The sequence below is a fragment of the Gopherus evgoodei genome, chromosome 4 (genome assembly GCF_007399415.2).
Source record: "Gopherus evgoodei ecotype Sinaloan lineage chromosome 4, rGopEvg1_v1.p, whole genome shotgun sequence".
Lineage (NCBI taxonomy): Eukaryota > Metazoa > Chordata > Testudines > Testudinidae > Gopherus > Gopherus evgoodei.
The window spans coordinates 120,167,093-120,185,220 of NC_044325.1; the positions used below are offsets into that span (position 1 = coordinate 120,167,093).

General features: G+C 49.4%; 1 protein-coding gene across 2 annotated transcripts in view; it reads right to left on the bottom strand.

Annotated features, from left to right (window-relative positions):
- Positions 1-741: 741 nt before the first annotated feature.
- Positions 742-18,128, bottom strand: part of SYT12 (synaptotagmin 12) — a 68,937-nt gene continuing 51,550 nt past the window's right edge. For both annotated transcript variants that reach the window (XM_030560745.1, XM_030560744.1), the window contains 4 exons: positions 13,256-13,471; positions 11,620-11,740; positions 10,374-10,507; positions 742-4,726 (listed from right to left, as the gene is read on the bottom strand). In XM_030560745.1, coding sequence (XP_030416605.1) covers positions 4,553-4,726; positions 10,374-10,507; positions 11,620-11,740; positions 13,256-13,471 — 645 coding nt within the window. In that variant the 3' untranslated portion in view covers positions 742-4,552. The remainder of the gene's footprint in view (positions 4,727-10,373; positions 10,508-11,619; positions 11,741-13,255; positions 13,472-18,128) is intronic.

Genomic DNA, 18,128 nt, shown 5'->3' on the forward strand with positions numbered 1-18,128 from the left:
CACACCCAGCACTAAGGTGAGTGTAACAGATGTGCAGCGGCCTTTCCATTCACTCCCAGGAACTAATTCATGTCTGGCTGGTTTTCAATCTGCAGGGATGGCAGTTTCTAATTTTGTATTTTCACCTGGAAGTCACCCCACCCTCGCACCCGAATTCCGAATGTTGACAGCCATGTGTTTGGAACATTGCCTTCAGATTTCCATTAAGTAGCACCGGTGGCTCAGGGAGGCATGTGGAGCCTTTGCGTTGCATTCAGCATTGCTCTAACGGCCTTGAACGTGAAATCCTTGACCATCTTACGGTTCTTTGGCGGCCCATGTGAAGAGTTGTTTTTTGGGGGGAGGGGTCTCATACAAGTGTGTGTCATTGAAACACTGCTCAATGCGTTGTCTCTGTGTCCCTCCCATCAGGTGGTCACATTTCACAGGTTCTTCCCACGCTGATGAATCCTACATTCAGAATGGTTTTAACGGGGGACATTCAAACCAAGAAGAAAACAACAATTAAGAGTCTGCTCCTCTGCAATGCCTTTTATCAAGTGCATTACAGATACTAATGAAGCTGGGCTCACAACCCCTCCTGGGAAAGATTACTGTCCCTCTTTTAAGGATGAGGAAACTGAGGTCCCCTGCCTATGTTCACACTCACACAACCCCACACACTTTATAATCATGGTCAGTTTTTAGCTCCAGTCTGCCAAAGAAAACAACTCTGCATGAAGTCATTTGCCAAGTCTCCTTGCTGTTTATTTATCTTTCAGCTGGAATGAAGGGCAGGTGCTATAGTTCAATACACCGAGGCTGACAGATCTTTAAAGTGATAACATAACCATTTAAATACATTGCACAGCTATGGCATGATGCTAGATACACTTTTTATATACCCCCCCTCCCCGCTGGCATGTTGCTCTACTCTGCTGTGATGTAATGCTGAAAAAACAATGGCGTGGAGAGAGCAGATTATTAAGCATTCAAAATACAAATTTTAACGACCGCCATTGTTGCTTTTTGGTTGGTCCCATAAATACCGCTAACATTTTCATTCTTCGTTGCACCGAGCATTATCAGAGCCTGCAGCCAAAAGTGTTTCGGCCTGGCCTTGTGCTCCCAAATGGATCTGATGCTCGGAAAGGAGATTTGCAACACACACATTTTAAGGCCAGAAGGGAGCACTGTGATCATCTTTTCTGAGCTCCTGTATCACACAGCTCAGGGACTCTCACCCAGCAATTTCCGCATTAATAACTTGGTGGTTGGACTCCAGCATAGTTCTTAAAAAGACATCCAGTAATGGTGCAGTCTGAGTGATAGCCCAATACCACATATACTTCTGAATCAGAGCCAGGGCTAAAGCCCCCTTCTCCTGTGTCTTGGTCCAGAGCCTTAATCATAAGACCATCCTTGCTCTGCTTCCATCACAGAGGGAGCTACAACTGGAACACTAGGCCATGTAAATAAAACGGCTTCTAACCTTGGTCTGAATCAAGATGGGGGAAACAACTTTTAGATAATGTTTTCACCTCTTTGCTCATAGAGCCAAAACCCACAGAAGTTGGCCTTTAATCAGGCCCAGATAGCCAACAAAGTTCAAAGCCAATGTCAGTTTATCCTAAAGCTTTGTGAAGAACATCTGTGAGCACGATGAAGGAGTTTGACACAGGGCCAAGCCCAGAACCCAGTGCTAAGGAACAGGGCCCCTCCACATGCTCTTTGACTAGCAATGTAGGAAGCTGCTGGAGCTGGAAAGTTGGTGAATCTCATGTTCACAAAGCTGCAATTGCTGGACTTGACAGACTTTCCCACCGTTTGATTGAGGCATTTGACAAGGGTGATTCACACTGAAAACAAGCATGTTTCTCTAGCAAAGGGGAAGCCCCCAGCTTGGGGAAGTGGCACTAGGGATGCAGCATGCTCTCGCCCAGTGTCTCCTGCCCAATGGCAGTGTGTGCCCAGGAAGCTTGGGCTTGCCCTCAAGCATTAGAACCCAGGAGCCCTGCTGGGCATTTCAGCTGGGTCCATAAGCTGTCTGGCTCCTACACAGGTAAGATGAGGGGAAATAGGGGCTCCCCAGAGCACACTATTTGGTTCTCCCCTCCCCTAAGCAATGAGCATGCTCCAGCCCCGGAGGCTAACGGTGCATTCTGGAGCAGGGGGAGCCCTGCTAATAGCTTCATACCTGCCAAGACATGGCAGTACCCAGCACAGCAGAGGTGCAGTCTGAGCCCCCTCTCCTGTCTTGCCTGAATCCTCACTGACTTCAAGGCAGCAAAGAAACAATGCACCATTGCTTTGATCACGTCTCCTACTAGCTTGGGTATCTCGCCCCAGGAGAGTACAGGGTGCAGCTTGACCAAGACTGCTTTAAAGAAGCTATCCCTGGGCTGTGAGGAAACATAGGCTGGCTGCATTCAGCTGTGCATGCTTTTGATGGTTCTTCCCAGATGCTGAAGCCAACTGCCCTGCCACATGCCGTCTGGTTGGACAGAGGTAGAATTAAACAGCTGACTGGTTTCATTTCCTCTCTATTAAGTAATCTCTCCCTTCATTTCATGGAAAGCCCATCACAACAGGGCACTGATTTCAGACCCCCTTACGCCTCAATGAGCAACATATTTTTGATCTTAATGGCTTTTCCAAGTTCAAAGATGGCAGGAAATGCCTCCTGTAATGGGCTTGCATTCCACCTCCACAGCTTTCAGTGGCAGCTGGTTCCTCTGAAGAATCTCAGTCAGTTTTTACACTGCCCTGAAGCAAACACACACCAATTGTCCCCAATGAGACTGAACTTTTCCCAACTCCTAAATTCAAAACTGAGAATCAGGTGCCTGCCCCAAAAATCACACGATTGGCTGAAATATCATGACATTTTATACAAATAATAAATTTGGGGTTCTTTACATTTGCATTGTGGTGTTTGAGCCCTGAGTGCTCATGTTTTCAAGCTTTTCTCCATTATCATGAGGGCTAGACTCTTAATTTGGTTAGTTAGTTTGTTGTTTTTGTTTTAAGTGAGATTAGCAAGTAACAACATGATTCCAAGAGCTGGGGCTTTACAGAAAACACCAAAAATGATGAGATTTGCAACACAACTGTGATATCTGGCAACCCTGGGTTTATCTTGACTAGGAAGAGTGGTTGAGCTGAGGCTGTGATAAGCTGGCATGTGCTAATCTTGACCGCAACTTGATCTTTAGGTGGGGACTCAGTAAAAACTGAGGCCTACACTGTTGGTGCCCAATACGAGACCCTGTGGGCCTGGGTTCCAGAGGTGCTGAGCACCCACAATCCCAAGTGAAGATCTGCAGAAGCTCAGGAGCTCTGGAAATTGGCACCAATGTGTCTCAAGTTGGACTCTAGAATTGGCTGGAAAACAGAAGGGGGAAAAAAAGAAATCAGCTGTTTTGTGAGTAGACATTTCCCCCACTTTTCTGGCTGGCATTTGAAATTCAAAACGTTTTACCCTGTTCCATAGTTGGTCAAAAAAACAGGAGTCACCAAATATGTTATCAAGTTCCACCACCATCCCCATTTTTTCCGAGTCAGATTTTGATGACATTTTTAATTGAAATTTGAAGAATTTCAGCCAACCTCAAACATGAAGGCCCCCAAAATCCAAGAATCCAAGGTGCTGAGGGCCCTCAACTTCAACTGACTGCAGAATCGAACCTTTGAGAGAATGGGCTGTGGAAAAGAGGGGGTTCATTGAAATGGTAAAGTGCAGTATGAGTTCTTCCTAAAGGAACTCTCCTTTAGGTTCATATTATGCTTTGGAAAATATCTTTTTTTTTTAAGGCTGCTCTTTTATTAAAAATGCCAACATCTGTATTCCCTCTGCTCACAGTTTAGCTCAGAATGTCCAGTAGTCGGACGGGGAAGATAAGCAACTGCTACTAATGGAGCTGCTCACTGTGCCTGAACTCAAGTTTTTAATGGGAAGCCATCCAGAGGAGGAACCAAAGGACCCCTCATGGAGAGGACACTATTGTCAGGGCAGCACTGTATTAAAACCATAAATTTCTCTTTGGACCCTGCACTGAAAACACCCGGTGGTTAAATGCCAGCCTGGCCATCATGTAGATGAAAATCCATGTGGCTAAACTCCCCCTGGGCACTGTCTTGAAAATCTGTGGGGTTAAGTTCACCGTGGGTGCGAGTTCACAAATATACCCCTAACCCTCTTAAGTCAGTGAACAGACCATGCTCTATTGTGTAATGTTCACTGGAAAATAAAATCACAGACAATTAAGGATAATGGGACTCCCAAGCAGGGGTCACTCGAAAGGAAGTGCTAGGGAGGAAGTGCTTGCCCAGAAGCCACTTCTGCGCATAATCACACTTGAGTTGCTTCTTCTCTCAGGTTTTGGTCCACTGAAGCTTTCTCAAGGATCTGATTCAGTGACCTCCCCTGCTGCTCCTTCTTACTAAATGGAACTTGTGAAGAACGTTTGGAAAAATAGTTTATGTCCCACGTACCGCTGTCCATTTGCCAAGAATATTTGATTATGGGAAGTCTAGGCACCATGCAAGATACTCGCAGAGTGTAACTTTGCCCTTAGTTTCGTAGAACTGGGTGCCACATGGACACCGGCTTCCTTAAGGTGGCCAACATCTGGTTCCAGTGCGTGATGCCCATGCCGCTGGCCGATGGGCCAATGATGACATGGCCAATGTTTTCCGCTCTCCCATCTTCGCAACACTCTGCCACCGTCACCCGGAGAGACAGATCCTGGAGGGGCACAGGAAACATTACCAATGTCTCATTGCATTATTTATTTATTTGTATTGAGGGAGCGCCTCGGAGCCCCAGTCACAGACCAGGACCTATTGTGCTAGGTGCTGTACAAACACAGAACAAAAACAGAGTCTCTGCCACAAAGACTCTACTGCAATCTAAGCACAATTTTGTGCCCGATGGCAGTGAAAGGCAAGGGTCAAGTATCATGAGTGAGGTGGTGCTTGAGGTATCCCTGAAAGCACAGAGTCTCCAAAATCTCCTGAGACTAGGTCCTTATGAGACTCAAGGGGCCAAACTCTGAGAAAAGTCTATTGGATTCTAGGGGAGTACAAGCTGGGGAAACTTACGCTAGCACAGCGTGTCTATGACATCTGTTAGACTCACACTCACTTCCCACTTCAGCCCAGACCTGGAAAAGAGCTCTGTGTGGCTTGAATGCTTGTCTCTCTCACCAATAGAAGTTGGTCCAATAAAGGATATTACCTCCTCCACCTTGTCTCTGGAATATAGTAAATAATCCTGCCAACCACACACAAGCAGGGCTGGCTTTAGGCCTATTCCACCAATTCCCTCGAATCGGGCCCCACGCCTAAGAGGGCCCCATGCCCAGTGAGAATCCCTTCCCTGGCTAGAGGCGCCTTTTTAATTTTTACTCACCTGGTGGCGCTTTGGGTCTTCGGCGGCACTTCAGCAGTGGGTCCTTCACTCTCTCCGGGTCTTACCCGACACTTCAGCGGCGGGTCTTTCACTCTCTCCGGGTCTTCAGTGACTCTTCGGCAGCAAGTCCTTCAGTGCAGCTGAAGATCTGGAGCAACTGAAGGACCCACCGCCGAAGTGTTGCCAAAGACTCAGAGCACCGCCCGGTGAATACAAGCCCCACGTGTTTTTTTACATGTGTTTTTTTTTTAAGTCGTCCCGGCAAGGGCCCCATCAAAACTGTTTGAATTGGGCCCCGCACTTCCTAAAGCCGGCCCTGCACACAAGGTGGAATAGTCAGTCTCCCATGGCAGTGCTGGCTCTGTGTAAAAAGCCATACGCCTTATTTTTGTCACTCAAGTCAGCAGATCTGAGTCTGGACACACAAGGGAGCTGATCTGCTGAGGGACTGGGAACCATGTATACACAGACACGTTGCAGAGTAAAAGCCCATGTTAATATTAGCAGACAGGGTAGTTTTGGTTACTGCCCAAGGGTTCAGCATTCTGAATAATTAGCACTGAAGAGTGTAACTCAGACCTCAGCCCAAGGAACATTTCCATTCTGCACTGAGTACACAGCAGCCCCTTTCTCACATGAGCTGAGCAATGCAACCGGCTCCGTGTGAGCCTGCATGCAAAGTGGAGATTACTCTGGTTAGTTTAGCAACCCAGCCCTGCTTTTCATTATGTCCCACACTACTTCCAAACAGAGCCGGCTCTAGGTTTTTTGCCATCCCAAGCCTGGGCTCCCCCCTCGTTCTCCCCCCCACCCCCTGCCACCCCAGCAATGGGCTTCTCCCTTTCCCTCCCTCACCAGTGCCCTCCCCCCACCCCGCTGCCGCCCCAGTCCTGGGCCCCCCCCACCTCCTGCCGCCCCAGCCCTGGGCTGTCCCCCCCTCCCCCACACCTGCACCCTCCTTTCGCCGCAGCCCTGGGTCACTGGTAACTCACTCCCAGGGCGGGTCATTCAGCAGGAATTTTGAATATGCACAAAACACAGACAGGACTGGTTCCCATATGGTTACAGAGCTGCAGTAAAGTGGAACAATTTTCAGCTAGTGTGATCAGAGGCTATCTGGATGCATATTATAAGACTGTCCTCCATAAATGAGGAAAAGTTGAGGTGCCTTTATTATTCTTTTGTTCCACTCTTTCTTTCGATGGGGAATTTGCCAGTGCAATATCACTGTTTTCCTTTTAAACAAACAAACAAAATGGCAATGGCTGCTGAAAATAGCAATTCCAGGCCTAATAACCTCTGGGAAGCATTTCTTGCTCAATTTTATCCTACTTTTTCTACAGCAAGTTACAGTGGATCAGTATATTTGATTTGGGAGAAATGAAGTAACAGCTGCCCAAACTGAGTGTGAGCACTCCTGAATTTTGGGTTGTTCAAATCTGGAAGGCAGGAGCTGGGTGTGTGTGTGGGGGGGGGCGGGGGGCGGGCTGTGGCCTCTGCGGGGGAGCACAGCAGCATGTCTGGAGTTGCGCGGAGCCAGACATGCAGGTCTGAGTGGCACGGTAAGGGGGCTGGGGGGTTGGAGAAGGGGTAGGGAGTTCCGGGGGGGCAGTCAAGGGACAGGGAGCAGGGGGGGTTAGATGGGTCAGGGTTTCGGGGGGGGGCAGTCAGGGGACAGGCAGTGGTTGGACAGGCATGGGAGTCCCAGGGGTTTGTCAGGGGACAGGTAGGGGGTGGGGTCCCAAGGGGCAGTTAGGGGCAGGGGTCCCAGGAGGGGGCAGTTGGGGACAAGGAGAAGGGAGGCTTAGATAGGGGGTGGGGTCCCAAGGGGCAGTTAGGGGCAGGGGTCCCAGGAGGGGGCAATCAGGGGACAAGGAGCAGCGGCGCTTAGATAGGGGGTGGGGTACTTGGGGGCAATTAGAGGGAGGGGTCCTGGGAGGGAGTGATCAGGGGACAGGGAGCTGGGGGTTGGGTTGGATGGGTTGGGGTTTCTGGGGGGGGCAGTCGGAGGGAGTGGATGGTGGCAGGGTGGGGCTTCCCTCCCCCTGTAGTGTCCTGTTTTTTGAACGTTAAAATATGGTCTCCCTACCACTCTCCGCACCCTACCGCATGAGGTCCCTCTCCTTCCTTTCCAGTTGGTAGTGGCCAAGGGAATGCTGGGAAATGTAGTTCTTTCTCTGCTCCAGGGCTGGCTCTATAGACAGGGAGCTAACCAAGGAACTACAGCTCCCAGAGCCCCCTGTTGGTTCTCAGCTCCCATGCCGCCCCTGCAAATGGGCTGCCCCAAGCAGGTGCCTAGAGCCGCCCCTGCTTCCAAAACAGAAATTTGTTAGGTGCCACAAGGACTCCTCACTGTTTTTGCTGATACAGACTAACACGGCTACCCCTCTGAAACTAAGAAGAAATGAATTGCAGAGACAAGTCCACAGCACATTCTCTCAGCTGCCAGGAACAGTCAGCTGCTGGGAACAGACAGGGGACCTGCACCCAGGGGCCCTGAAGTCAACAGGCGTCTTCCCACAGAGTCCCTTGCTGAGAGGGGCTTGGAGAGAAATGACCCATCTCTTAAACTCAAGATGGAAAAAACAAGCCCAGCACTACTTCTTCCTACTTAAGGAAGCACAAAGCTAGTGCAGTTCTGTTCCTGTAGGTAGCTGGGTGGAAGAGCATTCCAGCAGAATAATACTTGTTAGCACCATGAGGGCCAGTTTACTCTAGACTGATGCTGATCTGGTTGTCTATTAAAATCCCCTTTGTAGAAATCCTCTAGGCTACGACTGCTTTTCAACCAGGCCAAACCCTGAAAGCAGCTGAGCACCAGCTCACAGTGCACCACGCCGGCTGACGTCACACAGGGTAACAGGCACTCAGCACCCTTCAGGATACAGCCTAGAAACTTTCACTCACAAGGAGCCCGATCCTGCTGGGAGGTGCTGAGCATCCTTAGCTTTCGTTGACTTTAACAGGGGCCCTAGAAATGACCCCAGCAGTCCTCCTCTTTGAAAGCCTTGTCGTTAGAGATGTGTCTCAATGAAACAGCCTGGATTTTGAGTTCTGGAGCAGTTTAAATCTAGAACTACGGTTTATGGCTTGGGCCTATCCCTACTTACCATGCAAAGTTGCGCTCTGTCTGTCAGCACTAGACAGAGCAGGGCAGAAAACAATGGTGTGTATTATACAAACATTTCGGAAGAACAAGCATCTTTCATTTTGTTTGAAACTTTCTGTTAATTGCTTTTTATTTTCCCCTGGTTGTGAAATTTTAAACACCACATATTTTGGTAGGAAGAAAAATAACTTGCTTTCACCTTTTTTAGTCTTTTACCCATTGGGGAAAAAAAGGAGGAAAAAGTGGGAGCAAGTGGGTTCCTCTCCCACTGAAATAAAACTTTCCAGAAATTTCTGTGGGGAAAAAAGGGTCAGTAAAAGAATCTTTTGGATCAAAATGTAAGTTTTTCATGAAAACTCCCACTTTGGTTGAAAAAAGCATTTTCCGTTGAAAAAAAGTTTTGGTGGGAAATTTCCAACCAGTTCTAATCAACATGTTTCTGATTTGTGCCTTGGTATTAATCCAGCTCCCTTACTGACACTCAGAGAGACAACATTCCCTTTGCCTGCCGATGCTTCCACCTGCTGCCTTTGCTCCAGAGCCGTGGCCCACTGAAGACAATTGTTGGCTCTTGCTCCAGCAGCCAGCGAGCTGTAGACCCAGCTATTCCATCTGTTTGGCATGGCCGACTTTCATTCAAAAAAGGCCATCTCTCCCAAATGTTCAACTACAAATTCCCTTGTTACAGACTGGAATCGTTTACGCGGGATGGACATCAGGCTGCGCAGAGGGCAATTTCCTGCATTCCCTTCCTACACAGAGCTCCAGTCCCATGTTTGCTTCTTCCCAGCCATCAGAAACTGCATCTCTACCCGTCTCTCTTAGGTACCTGTATAGCCCCATCACCGCTGCACCTCCCAGTCTTTAATGTACTTATCCTTACAGCACCACTGGGTGGTGGGAAGTGCTATTAGCACCATTTTACAGATGGGGTACTGAGATGGCACAGGGAGACTAAGTGACTTGCCCAAGGTCACACAGAAAGTCTGTGGCAGAGCACGGAACTGCACCTGGGTTTCCTGAGCTGCAGCCTAGCCCCCTAACCACTGATCCCCCCTTCCTGTCTCCTGAGTCCTTGGACTTATTGAAGCGGATTTTCTGAGATTTCCTCTCCCGGTTGCTTTGAAAAGTGTCAAGTGTGTTTCATCAGTACCTGCAGATTTATACGCTACAGATCTAGCTTTCACTCACTGCCGCTCTAGCCATTATCACTGACACATTCAGTTCCTTTGTCTTTGTCCAGTTCTCCCTGATCTCAGCGCTATCACTCTCACGGTGGGAGGAACAGGAGGATGCCCCAGTGACGTTGTTATGGCAACCATCCCTTAATAGGCTCTTTCCTGTTTCCATGCCACTGAAGAAAACTTCCTCCTTATTATCTGTCCTTTGAAGGTGTCTCCTTCAGACACGTTTATTAGCTGCTAACACCAGAGCCTCTGACTTGGTAAATGAAAATACTCTCTGCTTTCAAGTCGGGCAGTGATCCTGGTTAGATCTCAGCCATCGGCCCTCCTGTTTCAGCTGCAGGATTTAATTTTAATGTCTCTCTGATTTGCACCAGGGAACTCACTGCCCGAATCTCTTCCCTGATATAAGAAGCAGTCAAGCTCTGGGAGAGTTCAGAAAAATATAAATGTCAGGCTAAGGATGAGTGAAAATTTACAGTTCCATCTGTAGTTCTAGTTACATACTCAGGCCCTGGTGTACTGTAATTTCCTTGACGGGGGGGAGGGAAGGTGCAGTCTTGAATGCACCCTGTTGGGTAGACCCAAGAGGCAGGTTTGGGTGGATCTCATGAACGGTGTAAAGTTTTCTGGCTTAAAAAAAAAAAGTTACAACTCTTCAGTCTGCCCTTGACTAGGAAGTTCTCACCTGTAGGACGATTGCTGGCACTGAGAAAATCATGGCCTCATTAAACACCGGATTTGTGTCATCTCTCTTCACAGCTGTCTTCTTCTTGCTGATCTTCCTCCCGTCCTGAAGCAAGTACACTTTGACGAAAGGATCTATTTGGACAATGGGAAGCAAAGGACCATCATTCGCCAACTGTCCTCCACCCATAAGCAGATACGACGCTGAGTGAGCGCAGGGAACACTGCACCTCAGGGAAAGCGGGTATACGCACAGTAGCTCAGAGACAACGTGTTACTGGTGATGGGGGGGCATATGACTTCTCAATGCATTGCCCCTGCAGGGTGAGGGGCAGGAGTGACTGAGGGGCACGGGAGGGGGCAGGAAGAGACGGACATGTTCCTGTCCATTTGCCCTGTTCTCCCCCTCTCTCTAACACCCTTGGAGAGGCCCCTCTCTCCCTCACCTTTGCTCCCCATGGCCCCTCCGTTTCCTGCCAGCCCCACAGCAGCTAGTGAGCCGCATCCCGAACCGCATGCCAGCACAGAGAAACCGCAACCGAGTTTAGGAAAGCGCTGACATTGCAAAAGCCTGCCCCCCTCAGGGGGCGGGGGAGAACATAATGCCTCCCCGCACACGTGTTGCCTCTGCATTAGCTCTTTGGGACAGGGACCATCTATTTGCTCTGTGGTTGTACAGCGCCAAGCACAGCGGGGTCCTAGTCTGTGACTGAGGCTGCTAGGCACTACCACAATCATAAATAATGTAACCTGTTAATATGCCTGCGGGTGGCTTGAATAAACGCCCCATTCAAAACAGGCCTTCCCATTTAACTAGGGGACCCTCGGTGACTATAATGAGGCAATAGAAAAACTGTGCCTGTGAGCGATGCTGCCTCCTAGTGGCTGAGCAGTACACAGATTAAGTGCAGCGCCTGGCACAATGGGGTGCTGTCTCTATTTGGGACTATCATGCTATAAACAGTAAATAACAACTGCCCTTGCTAGCAGCTCTGCGTGATCCCCTTGGCTTAAGTGCAAGAGACCTGAGGTTTTGGAGCTCAAGTTCTGGGCTTCTTGTCTGAGCTCCCCAGAGCGGCAGCTGATTTAAGAGGTGTGGAGTGCCTGGACTCACTGCAGCACTTCAAGCACTAATGCAGCAGAGATGCACCCTGGGCAGCAGTTCTAGCAGGGGAAGCTGCAGGCAGGGCAGAGCTGCACAGAGCTGGCCTCTGGCCGGAGCTGCTCTTTCATGGCCTCGCACTCACCTGCTGTCATTTTGCTGTTGGTCCACACGAGGTTTTTGGCTTTAACCACTACGACCGTCAGCCTCTCCGCTGTGGGTAGGTAACTAAGAGACAGCAGGATCTCTCCCACTGAATCAACTGCCTGCAGGACACGTAAGGCGGCATCCGTCACTCAACAGCAAACGTCGGCAGAAATGACTCATTCACAGACAAGAGGGGCAGGAGAAATAGCTATCTGGCAGAGAAAGTTTTTCCCTGAACGAGGGCAGAAGCCAGGCAGGGTAGCTCTAGCCTATAGAGGCTGACCTAGTGGTTAGAGGCCAGCACTGGGACTCAGGAGACCTCAATTCTCTGCTCTGCTACAAACTGCCTATGTGACCATGGGCAATTTACAGAGGGTTTGCTCATGCTTTGAGGTTGCTGTGTCACTGTAGCCCCATAGTGTAGATGTGCATGACAATGGGAAAAAGCTGTAGTCACTTCACCTCCCAAGCGACGGGACCTAGGTTGACAGAAGTAGTCTTCTATCGACCTACACTGGGGGCTTAGGCTGGCAGAGCTAGTGCTCAAGGGAGTGGACTTTTCACCTCCCTGAGAGTCTTAGCTATGTCAACCTAAGTTCTAAGTGTAGACCAGGCCTTAGTCTCTGTGTCTCAATTCTTGCAGATGGGGAAAATAGCACTTCTCTACCTCACAGGAGTGCGGCATGGATAACTACAGAGAAGGTTATGAGGGTCTCAGATTATACAGTGTGGAGGCCACATAAGTACCTCAGAAAGATAGGTGTCATCTTCATGTGTGACAATCAACTGTCATCGATGGTGGCAAAAGCAAAGGGAAATCCTGATCACTTCCCCCTATTCTCCTTTCTACCTTGCCCCATACTGGGAGAAACGGGTCACATTGATTAAACCAAAAGGCAGCGGGCTGAATTCTCACTGGGGTAAATGGCTGACTCACACCAGCTGAGGATCTGCCAGTGAATCTAGACGCAGAAAAGGAAACACTATTTCACCTCAGCCTTTGGAGGTCAATGAGACAAATATTTTCACTGCTTTTAAGAAGTCAAGGACTCTTAATGAATTGAGCTGAGCTTGAGCCAACCCCAGAACCAAACACCTGAACATTTGGAAAATTTGGGTCTGGACCTCAGGTTTGGCTGGCTCTGACTCCTCTCCAGGAATTACAATTTGAGCTCTACAACCTGAGATAAGGATGCTCACGCTTCAGAATGTCAGCTGATGGCCTGCAGGGAGGAGGAGGGAATTGCTTCTCCCAGGTGGATCAGTACACAATTGGTAAGGTGCATTATGAGGGCAAGGGGCCGGTTTCATCTCGCTCCACAGCAGGAAACGTTGGCCATTACCATGCCACTGCACAGGATGACCAGATCTGGACTGACATCGTATCCTGTTTTCCCCGCTGAGCCTCCAGATCTTGTGCTTCAGCATCAGCTCTGGTTTCCAAACCCAGCAGTAAAGATGAAATTCTCTCACACTTCATGCACTGGACAGCTCCTACTGGGGAGGTAATCAAACCCAGCACTGCCTATGGCTGATCCAGTAAGTACAGAAAATACAGCACTTATCTTTCATGCCCCACTACCTCCTTTTCAGGGAGCCCAACTTGCACCATCATGCAGACAACGAGAGCTCACCTTGTTCATGTCCTGCAGATAGAGCCAAGCATTGAATGGGCGGCTGGCCAGATCCAAGTCCAACAGCTTCAGCTCTGCTACCCCGGTGCTGATGTTCCTCTCGTCCTCATCAATGCCAAAGACAGAAAATCTCAAGCTGTTTTCCTCCAGAGCAGACGGGTCCAAGGGGATGGAAAACTTCTCATCAAAGAAGACGGAAAAGGCGCTCCTTTGAATCTGCCGAGAGAAAGGAAGGTTCAACGGTACGGCTGCAGGAGACGAATATACTACTATGGAGATTTACTTGGGGGAGGGCGTTTTTCTTTAAAGAGCCACTGAGACCACCTGGAAAACTCTGAAAAAGATTCCCTTCCCAGGCAGTAAGTTAGCAGTTTAGTAAATCTCTAAGTGGCCGGAACCAGGGGTTCAAATCCCACCAGGACTGATCCAGCCCTTTGTGCTTCCAGGGTAGAGACAGATAAAGCTTCATGCAGTTTACTGGGTGGGAGAATCTGCCCGCACAAGACCTTAAGAACTAAGGCTCTCTTTAGTTCTGTTGGTAGAAAGTCAGGGCAAAGTTTTCAGAAGGGCTGTCCACTGATGCTTGTTCTGCCAGCCTCACAACTATCCCCCCCCACAGGGCCGGCTTTAGGAAGTGCGGGGCCCAATTCGAACATTTTCGGCGGGGCCCTGGCAGGGATGACTAAAAAAGAAAAAAAAAGTGTAAAAAAAAAAAAAAGCCTTTAATTTCTTCCATGTATTATTTACTTTCCATAACTATATAAATAATAAAATTTTATATTATGTACATTGCATCATATGCTGTTGATTGGTTATTAATGACTGCCCTTTCACATGTGTGGATCCCCGCCACTCCCTGGAGGTGTGCACGTGTGGGTCCCAGCTGCTCCCTGCCCCCCTCATTGAAGCCCTGGGAACTGCAGGGCAGCAATGGACATGGGGCTGGTTGAAGGCAGGGCAGGGGCTGACTGGAGGTAGGGTCTGGCTGCAGGCAGGGCAAGGGGTGCGGGGCTGCACTGGGAACCGCAGGGCCGCAGTGGACATGGGACTGATTGGAGGCAGGGCAAGGGCTGACTGGAGGTAGGGTCTGGCTGCAGGCAGGGCAAGGGGTGCAGGGCTGGCTGGAGATGGGACTGTGGGGCTGGCTGGCTTCAGACAGGGCCACAGGGGGGTGCAGCAGGGGTTGGCAGGGCTGGAGACAGAAGAGTGCAGGACTGGCTGGCTTCAGGTAAGGGGGTGCAGCAGGGGTTGGCTGGAGACAGGGCAGGGGGTGCGGCAGGGGATGGCTGTGGGCAGGGGGTGCAGAGCTGGCTGCAGGCGGGGGAGCGGGGCTGGTGCGGGCAGGGCAGGGGGTGCAGCAGAGGCAGCTGGAGCCCCGGCCTTTTAAATTGCCCCCAAGCCCCCAGCTATTCCAGGGCTCTGGGGGCTATTTAAAAGGGCCCAGGGCTCCCCGGCTTCTACCCCGCCCCGGACCTTTTAAATAGCTGTGGGAGCCCTGGGGAATGCATAGCGGCGGCGGGGCTCCGGCGGCTATTTAAAGGACCGGGGTGGCAGAGGCAGCTGGAGCCCCGGCCCTTTAAATAGCTCCCGGAGCCTCCCGCTACCCTAGGGCTCTGGGGGCTATTTAAAGGGCCCGGAGCTGCAGCCGGGAGAGCGGGGCTGGGGGGCAGCCGCGCTCCTGCCGGTGCTTTGGTCAGGGGAGCTGAGCCACGGAAGACCCTGGAGCAGACCACAGCTGGGGTAAGTAAAAAAAATTAAAAAGGCACCTAAGGCATGGGGCCCGATTCCTGGGAATCAGGCGAATCGGCCTAAAGCCGGCCCTACCCCCCGAATGTGCTAGTCGTGTGCTTACACAGTTATTGGTGACACCAGACATATCTGTGCTCTACCTGACAGGGAGCCAGGAGGCTTAGGTAGCTCCTGTTCGTAAAGTGCTTTGATAAAAGGGGCTATCAAAAGTAGGAAAGTCCTTGTGTAAGGAGCAGATTTAAAGCAAGTTACTGCACCTAAAGGATGGCTCCTTGCTCCAGATGGAGGATGGATGGAGTCCTAGAGGACTGGAGAAGGGCGAACATAGCACTTATCTTTAAAAGAGGGAACAAAAAAGATTCAGGGAATTATAGACCAGCCAGTTGAACTTTGTTATTTGGAAAGATACTGGAACAAATGATTAAAGAGTCAATTTGTAAGCACCTAGAGAGTAATAGGGTGATAAGTAATAACCAACATGGATTTGTCAAGAATAAATCATGCCAAACTCACCTAGTTTCCTTCTTTGATGGGTTACTGGCCTAGTGGATAGGGAGAAAGCCACAGACAATTTATCTGGAGAAATGTAGTCTAGATGAAATTACTATAAAGTGGGTGCATGGCTGGTTGGAAAACCATACTCAAAGAGTAGTTATCAATGGTTTGCAGTGAAACTGGGAAGATGTATCTCGAGTGGGTTACACATGAGTCTATTCTGGAGCCAGTACTATTTAATGTTTTCATTAATGACTTGGACAATGGAGTGAAGAGCATGCTTATAAAATATGCAGATGACGCCAAGATGAAAAAAGGGTTGCTAGCACTTCAGAGGGCAGGACTGGAGAATTGGTCTGAAATCAACAAGACAAGTCAATAAAGACAAGTGCAAAGTACAACACTTCGGAAGGAAACTCAAACGCACAGCTACAAAATGGGGAATAACTAGCCAGGTGACAGACCTGCAGAAAACGATCTCAGGGCTATAAAGTGGCTCACAAATTGATTATGAGTCAATGTGATGCAATTGCAAAAAAGACTAATATTTTGGGGTGTATTAACAGGGGTGTTGTATGTAAGACATGAGAGGTAATTGTCCTGCTCTACTCAGCATTGGTGGGACCTCAGCTGGAGTACTGTGTCCAGTTTTGGGCACTACACTTTGAGAAAGATGTGAACAAATTGGAAAGGATCCAGAAGAGAGCAACAAAAATGATAAAAGAGTTAGAAAATGCGATCTATGAGGAAAGGTTAAAAAATACTGAGCACGCAGTCCTGAGAAAAGAAGGCTGAAGGGGAAACCTGACATGTCTTCAAACACATTAAGGCCTGTTGTAAAGAGACTGGTGATCAATTGTTGTCCATGTTCGCTGAAGGTAGGACAAGAAGCAATGGGCTTAATGTGCAGCAAGGGAGATCTAGGTTAGATATTAGGAAAAGCTTTCTAACTATAAGGATGGTTATGTGCTGGAACAGGTTAGTCAGGGAGCTTGTGGAGTTCCTATCTTTGGAAATTTTTAAGAACAGGTTAGATAAACACCTGTCAGGGATGGTCTAGGTTTACTTGGTCCATCCTCAGTGCTGGGGGCTGGACTAGATGATCTCTCGAGACCCCTTCCAGCCCTACCTTTCTATGACTCTATGGGGAAATTGAACTGGACTTGTAAGGCAGCTAAATAAGCAAATCAAGGTACATTAGGGAAGTGGCTCCCAACCTTTCCAGACCACTCTACCCCTTTCAGATTTGTCCTGCGAACCTCCAAGTTTCACCTCACTTAAAAACGACTTGCTTACAAAATCCGACATCAAAATACAACAGTGTCCCAGCACACTATTACCGAACAATTGCTGACTTCCTCATTTTTACCATAGAATCACAAAGTAAGTCAACTGGAATACAAACATTGTACTTACATTTCAGTGTATGGTACGCAGAGCAGTATAAACAACTCACTGTATGAAACTGTAGTTTGTACTGACTTCACTGGTGCTTTTTATGTAGCCTGCTGTAAAACTAGACAAATATCTAGATGAGCTGATGTACCCCCCGTAAGACCTCTGCGTACACCCAAGGGTATGAGTACCCCTAGCTGAGAACCACTGCATTATGGGAAAGAGGAGATGGATGAGACTCTTAGGACATGGGTTTTTCTCCTGTGACATGGGGCTGCAGTGAGTTTGTTGCATTAATGAGCACTAGGTTATCCCTAAATCCCTCATGTATAAATATACTGTAATTCCACAGGGCGAGAGCAAAATCACAGGCCTATGTCATAGCAATAGCTGTCCCCACATTAGTGCAGAAGTTTCAAATTAGGGCTGAAGGAAGCGCTCCAGGGAAGAGCTGCTGCCGCAGAGAAGGTTAGGGATTGCTGAGCAATCACTGTTACACAACTCCTGAAATGAAGCAGGGGGGATGCAGTGTGTGGAGCACAGGCAGGCTCAGCACCAGCCTTCTCCCTCCGTCTGTGCCTGTGTGTGTGTTATGGGGAAGCTCTAAGAGACACCAAGGCTTAAAGGAACTCCGGGAAGGGGAGTCGGAGAATCCCAACAGATGTGGTATTAACAAGTGACCCCCTCCCAAGTAGTGGGGCATTTGCGGGGGCGAGGAGTCTGTTGGATCCCTCCCCCCATTGCTGGTTCCCTCTCCATGTGACACCTCAGCATGCAACAGACCAGCCAGAGAACTGAGTGGAGGAGAGGGGTTCGCTGACCTATCAGGACATCATCTTGCAGGTGCTGAGTATCTTCCGCTGAAATCTGTGTGGGTTGTGGGTGCTCAGAACCAGGCAGGATGTGTGCGTGTGCATGGGAATGTGGGAATGTTGGGCAGGAGGGAGGATAAATGGAGGGAGAGAGTGTGCAGGGGAATGGGAGGGGAGAAACAGGCCCCTTCCCTCTAAAGTGCCATAACAGGTGGCCTACCAGCTGCAGAGGGTCGGACGAATGGGTCCTGTGGCAAGAGTTCCCTCTGCCTCCCCCATGCTCCCAGGGACACTTAGGACTGAGCGATGGACTCCCATTGACTGTGCATGTGGCAGCATGTTGTGTTCGCCCGAGGCTGCTGCACTGGGCTAGCACCAGTGAAACCTGCCTGACAAAACAGAACCTTGGCCTGTGTTTCCTG